This window comes from Tupaia chinensis, unplaced genomic scaffold, assembly GCF_000334495.1.
Source record: "Tupaia chinensis unplaced genomic scaffold, TupChi_1.0 Scaffold000606_1, whole genome shotgun sequence".
NCBI lineage: Eukaryota > Metazoa > Chordata > Mammalia > Scandentia > Tupaiidae > Tupaia > Tupaia belangeri.
The window spans coordinates 262,749-269,949 of NW_006160124.1; the positions used below are offsets into that span (position 1 = coordinate 262,749).

The following is a 7,201-nucleotide window of genomic DNA, read 5'->3' on the forward strand; positions in this document are numbered from 1 at the left end:
CTTTCCCTTTGAGATTTTGGGCATGCATACATATATATCTGGTGTGTTTTGAAGCAGTGAGGTCCAGGACTCAAAACCCATAGTCATGTGGGACCCAGCTACCTTAACCACAATGCCACCAGCTGGCCCCAGAGTTATATATTTTAAATATATACACACATACACTCAAGAGTGAAATCCTATTGTGTGCTAAATACTATGTTAAGCAATCGGGATATCCAAAAAATAAAGACTTGGTAATTAATCACTTAGAGATCTGCATAAGAAAACAAATAAATTATTTTAGTATAACATTATAAACAGAGATAAATACAAGATATATGAGAAGCTTAAAGGAGGCTAATTCCTTGGCACGTGGGGAGAGAGAAGGGAAAAGCAAATTGGGAAACAGATGACCTCTGGTGACATAGCAACAGAGACATAAAGCAAGAGTAAAAATTCACCAGGTGGGCAAGGCAGGCAAGGACATTCGAAAGAGAAAGCATGAGTACAAGCAAAATTCAGAGATAACTTAACATGTACAAGCTCTACAGTGGGGTATGAGTACAGGCTGCACGGGGAGGAAGTGCAGGACATAGGCTGAAGTGATAGGCAAAGGTCAAGTATCACTGCTAAATAATTTGGACTTTATCTTAGACTACAAGGAATTGTTGAAGGATTTTAAGCAAAGGTGAGATATTTTGCATTCAAATTTGAATTTTAAAGCCATAAGACTGATGATAGTGTAATGAAAGTGTGGAAGCAAGCAAACCATTGTGGAGTTCAAGTTAGCAGGCCAGCAGAGAGGTAATGAAAATTTGAACAGACAATTAGGATGTGGAAAACTTGAGCAATCTTTAAGAGGTAAAATGGAGAGGGCTTTGTTTCTGAGCCATACAGAACACATGGGAGATGTTGAGGGTAACTCCAATAGCTCTCAGACTAGGATGACTGGGAAGACACTAGTACCATTAAGAAAGGTAATTCTAACAGGAAGGAAATATATGGGGAATAGGCAACAGACAGTGGCACAGGAGTAAAATGCAACTTTCCAATAGGCAAATCCCACATGGAACGGTCTTGGTTCAAGTCCAGAGAATTCCTTTGAGTATGCCAGGCATGTGTATACACACAATCTAGCTGAAGGCTGGGGGTGAACTGCAGGGTCAAAATTCTGTTGGGGGTACTGTTCTCTTTCTCCCTGTTTCCTGTTGCTCAAAAGAAATAAATTTAAATAAATGTACACACACACATACACACACACACATATACACACACATATATACATACACACAGCAAAGAAGGGATTATTATATAGGAAAGAAGTTAAGCCTACCAATACTATATTATCAGTGGAAGTCCTTGTTATCCCTCTTTTGATAGAGACATGAGAACAGGGAAATATTTCTGTACTGTCAAAATTAAGGAACCACAACCACACACACTAGTATAAGTGAAATAATAAGTACAGGTAACATCTGGCCTCAGTGCAAAGAGTACCAACGAGGGTATCAAATTGAAATTAGAAAATGCAGTCTGAAATAGGAAATTTACAGACTATCCAGATCCATCCCTTTGTTGTCATGCCAGGACTCAGCCTGCTTCTATTAGAACTTCTATTTTACTTAAGAAAAAAAATTTTTAGAGAGATATTTTTGCTATAGGGTGTGTGCATTTGTTGGGGAGACAGAGAAAGCAACAGAGAGACAGAAAGCGAGAAACAGAGAGACAGAAAGCAAGAAATCACCCTCCAAGGGAAATGGCTATGCCACAATCCTTTCTCCTCTATTTTCCTGTCAGGATTTGGGGCACGCATACACACATGCCCGGTGTGAGTTTTAAGTCAGTTTGAGTTTTAAGTTGCTGGGTTCAGGACTCGAACTGTGGTCAACTATGTGGAAGTACAGCAATGTAACCATTACGCCATCTGCTGGCCCCAGAACTTTTATTTTTTTAAAGAGAAAATAGAAATCCATATTTTTAGGTGAATTTTCCTGGTTTAAAATTCTCTGTTATCTAACAAAATCAGTTAACCCATGGGTCAGATGGATTCAATTTCTGGAAGAATGGTTTTGAGTATTCTAATTAATAATCCTAATCCAATAATTGTATGTAAAGTTTGCAAACAACAAATTTAAAAATGTAACTAGAAGACAAATATCTAAGACACTGGGACCAGCAGATGGTGAAATGGTTATGTCACTGGACTCCCACATGGTTGACTGTGGTTTGAATTCCGGATCCAGCAGCTTAAAACACTGAGTGCATTTGCATGTGTGCTCAAAACCTGAGAGGAAACTGGAGAAGGGACTGCAGTGTGGTCAGCCCTCTCGGGGGAGGTAATTTCTCGCTTTCTATCTCTCTGTCTGTCTCTGTCTCTCTGGCAAATACATACATCCTATAGCAAAAATCTCTCTTACAAAAAGAAAGAAAAAAAACTAAGACATCAAAGCTAAAGCCATAAAAGGAGATAAACTGGCCTATGTCAAAACTAGCAGTACACAAATCCCCCCAATTTTTAAGATAACTGGAAGAAAATATTTACAATACATATAATCAATAAAGGATTAGTGTCCAGACAATATATCTGCCATAAATCAATAAAATAGTCAACAGAAAAATAGGAAAAATCAACTCACAGAAAAAAAAAGGCCTAAATATATAAAAATGCTCAACCTCACTAGAGAGATACAAATTCGAACAAGAATGAAAACGATTTCTCAACTGTCAGCTCACCAGATATGTATTAAGTTGTATAACAGCATGTAAGCAATGATGTGGAGCGGTGGGTATCCTCATACAATACTGGTAGGAAAGATAATGCCACTTGTGGTGACTATCTGATAGTTAAAATTTTTGAACGTATGTATTTCATGGCCAGAAATTTCACTTCTATTATCAACCCAAGGATATTTTCTCTTAATACACAAAGGGGCATGCTTGAAAATGTTCTTTACTTGTTATAGCAACAAATGGAAACATCTTTAATGTGCACAATAGAGAAATGGTCAAATATGCTATAGTATATCTATTTGATGGAATTCTACATGACACTTAAAAAGAATAAGGTAGATACACCTACACCATTATGAAAATATCATTGTCTTATTATTGGGAACCAGCAGTTAGCGTAATGGCTATGTCGCTGGACTCCCACACAGTCGACCGTGGTTCGCGTCCCGGACCCGGTGGCTTAAAACTCATGCCAGGCGCGTGTGCGTGCGTGCCCAAGATCCTGAGAGGGGAATGGAGGAGAAGGGATTGCAGCATGACCATCCCCTCTGGGGGGTGATTTCTCGCTTTCTGTCTCTATGTCTCTGTCCGTCTGGAGAGCGCACGCGCCCTATAGCGAAAACCTCTCAAAAAAAAAAAAAAAAGATCATTGTCTTCTTATTAAAATAAGTAAACTGTAGAACACTAAAACAACACTGATTTTTTAACATACAACTACTACTTCCTCACACTACACAGACACATCAATTCAAGCAGACTGTAAATATAAATGAGAAAAAAAAAACAAATCTAGAGAAAAGAAAATAAGTTCTTGATACTAGGTTAGGAAATTTTAAAGAAAGAACACAAAAAGTGTAATCCATGTGACAAAATATTTAATAAACTGGATTACACTCAAATTGCAAACTTCTGTTCATCATAAAGGTGGGTTTAAAAGAATGAAAAGTCAACTTTAAAACCTTTCCTATTCTGTGTATTGCCACATATAATACCTAGAAAGAGCTCTCTCTTATCCAGGATGTAAAATACCTCCTACTATACTCGTACATACACTAGTGTAAGTACTTACTAATGCCACTACTTTGAAAACTGGCATTACCTATTGAAGTTGAATGCAACTTCACCCTGTCACCTTGTGATATAGCAAATGTTCCCTTGGGAGCAATCTAGACAGAAATGCATGCACATATGCACCAAAAGACTTGTATGAGAATTTTCACAGAAGCCTTTTTATATAAAAACAGTAAGTGACCTCAATGATTAATCTTGGGAAGAGGAAACCATGGTGACTAGGAAGAGGTATGAAGGGAGACTTCTAAAATTGTGAAAATACTTTAGATTTATTTTTTGAATCAAGTAAAAGCTTAAGACCTAATGAGACTTGAGAAAGTAGTTTGAAAACCTGTGAAATTCTGGTGGGGTGATCAAACATCCTTCATGTAATACATCGAAGATAAAAACTCGGCCTTGACATAGCACTGCAATGTGACTTGGGGAGTGCCCTTCACTTTCTGGAAAAAAAGAAACAAGTAAACACAAGACTCAAATATCCCAGAGGTAAATAGCAGTAAAGCCACATATATTCAGCAGAAGAAAATAATCATTCTCCCAATATTTTATTCATCAAATACTCATCAAATATCACAGGAACAAAACAAGTTAATAAAATTTCAGCTACTATGATATAAATACATACTCTTGAAACTTGTCCATGTGAGAGATTTAGAAATCCATAGAAGTTTCAAATATTTGCACACCCTGAGAATCTTACATTTCAAAATACTGTGGGGCTTTCTAGTTTTCTTTAGGGATAGTTAGTGGGAAGGGGAGAAGGAGACTGGAAGAATCAGGGAATGAGACCCATCCAAAATAACAAGTTTCTTTTGATTTTATTAATGTTAATTACTCATCAGATAACTGCAGTAATATTTAGCTACAATTTCCCAGTTAAATAGTTTTCAGTAGAAAATGGCACCGAATATCTGAGTGGCAAGGGGAAAGAATGTTGCCCGGCCTGTAGTTTTACTTAAGGCTCTGATAACACGTATCTACGTCCCTTGGTGCACCCTAACTTCCCTAAACCTTGGACTTGGCTGATTTAACTCATTTTTTAGGTACCAGTCCCTTTGCCAGGGGTCTTCCTAATATGATCCCTGTTCCTGTTCCTAGCTCTTAAGAAAGGAAAAAGAAGAAAAGGGGAAGAAAAGAGAACACATACACTGCCACTGGAAAGAAATGTATTGGTTAGCCTTATTTACCAGTTGGTATTAAGTACTTTACATAATTATCTCATGAAATCTATTCATCAATATTAGGAAGGACAATCTTCAGATAACATTTTTCTCTTTATACTCTATTTTCTCAAAATCGAGGAAGTAAGGTATATATTTTCCTTTTCCTCATGGTTACTTCCAAACCAGTTCTTCTTGGGCCAGTAGGTGGTGTGGAGGTGAAGGCACTGGATCCCACATAGCCAGCTTCGCAGTTCTGAGTCCCAGACCCATGACTTGAGAATCATAGTGGGCATATGTGTTTGCCCAAAATCCCAAGAGGAGAATGAAGAAGTCACTGAGGTATGGCCAAACCCACTGGGGGGTGATTTCTCACTTTCCCTCTCTTTCTGTCTCTGTTTCTCTCTATAAAGCACATGTGCCCTAAAACTCAAAGTAAAACAAAACAAGCATTTCTTCTATCTTCCCCTTCAAAAGCCTCTAGATCCTTTCACATTTACCAACATTACCTTTAATTGCTGTCATCTAGAGACAAATCTGTAGTGCTGGAAAAGAAATAAATAAACCTGACACTAAATTAATCAATGAATGGATGGAAGGAAGGGGAAGGTGATGGAGGGGTGCTACCTCAGGATAAGCCTAAGAAGACTGGTGGCATACGTGGTAGCAAAATGAACAGCACATGTACCCAGTGTGTGCAGGTTGACCTGGGAAGTGAACCACGGTTCACATAAGGCTCCAACATTGCAGATCAATCCACTACTGCTATGCTACCACAGCTGGACCTGAAGCCAGACACCATGAAATCATCTCTGAGTCCTATCTTTCTCTTATATTTCACAATGAATCTATTAATAGTTCTAATTTCAAATCCAATATATATAGAATCTGATCGTTTTTACCACCTTTGTGCCAGCACCCAAACAACTTTCTAACTCATCTTCTTGCTTCTACACTTGTCTCTTTCCTAAAAATCTATTCTTCAAATGGCAGGTAGAAGGTTCTTTTCAAACCTTAAACCCAGGGCTGGCCCCGTGGCCTTGTGGTTAAGGGAGCAACATGGCGGCCAACTTAGTGGCTAGAATATGGCCTAGCAGCTTGAAAACCATGCTAGGTGCATGTGCATGCATGTCTAAAATCTCAACAGAATGGAGAAAAAATTGTGATATGAGCAAACCAACTGGAGGATGCTTTTTCCTTTTCCCTCTCTCTAATGAGTGTATGTGCCCTATAGAAAAACTAAAATATATATATTGATAAAAAGATAAAAGTCCATAAATCTGTCATCACTCTTTCTCAAAGTCTACTAATAGCTTCTACTCACATTTTAAATAAAAGCCAAAGTCATTACCTTGTTTTATCAAGTACTATATGACCTACCCCTACTGGTCTTTTACATCTACCACTCTCCCTCTTGCTCCATCCACAATGCCCTCCAAACATACAGTTTGTTCCTGCCCAGGGGATTCTGCATTCAACATACACACATAAATACAACCGGGCCAGCTGGTGGCAGGGTGGTTAAAGCAGCTGGATCCCACATGGTTGACTGCGCAATTCAAGTTCTGAACCTGGCTGCCTGATACATATCAAGTGCATGTGCTTATGTGCCTAAAATCCCAAGTGAGGAATAGAGGAGAAGGGATTCCAACACGGCCATTCTCCCCTGAGGAGGTCTGTCTGTCTGTCTCTCTCTCTCTCTCTGTCTCTCCTATAAGTGCAAGCATAGAAAGAAAGAAAGAAAGAAAGAAAGAAAGAAAGAAAGAAAGAAAGAAAGACAGACAAACTAAATAAACAAATAAGTTTAAAAAAACTGTGTTGCTCCATCTTCTCAGAGATCCTTCAGATCCTAAGAGGGCCTTCCCTCCCTGTAATCGAAAACGATCACACAGTTATTCTTATTTCAATCCTCTACATAATATTTGTTACAAATTCTGACACATTTTTTGGGAGCAGCAGATAGTGTAATGGTTACATTGCTAGACTCCCATGTAGTCAATTGGTTCAAGTCCTGGACCTAGTGGCTTAAAACTCATGCCGGGCACATGTGCATATATGCCCAAAATCCCAAGAGGAAACTGAAGGAAAAGGGATTGTGGCATGGCTATCCCTCCAGGGGATGATTTCTCACTTTCTCTCTCTCTCTCTGGAGAGCACATATGCCCTATAACAAAAATCTCTCTTTAAAAAAAAAAAAGGAGGGAACCAGCAGTTAGCGTAATGGCTATGTCGCTGGACTCCCATGTAGTCGACCCCGG

General features: G+C 38.7%; 1 protein-coding gene across 5 annotated transcripts in view; it reads right to left on the bottom strand.

Annotated features, from left to right (window-relative positions):
• Nucleotides 1-7,201, bottom strand: part of CROT (carnitine O-octanoyltransferase) — a 47,130-nt gene that overhangs the window by 19,913 nt on the left and 20,016 nt on the right. For all 5 annotated transcript variants that reach the window (XM_006158731.3, XM_027775849.1, XM_006158733.3 and 2 more), the window contains one exon: nt 4,115-4,223. In XM_006158731.3, the coding sequence (XP_006158793.1) occupies nt 4,115-4,223 (109 nt within the window). The remainder of the gene's footprint in view (nt 1-4,114; nt 4,224-7,201) is intronic.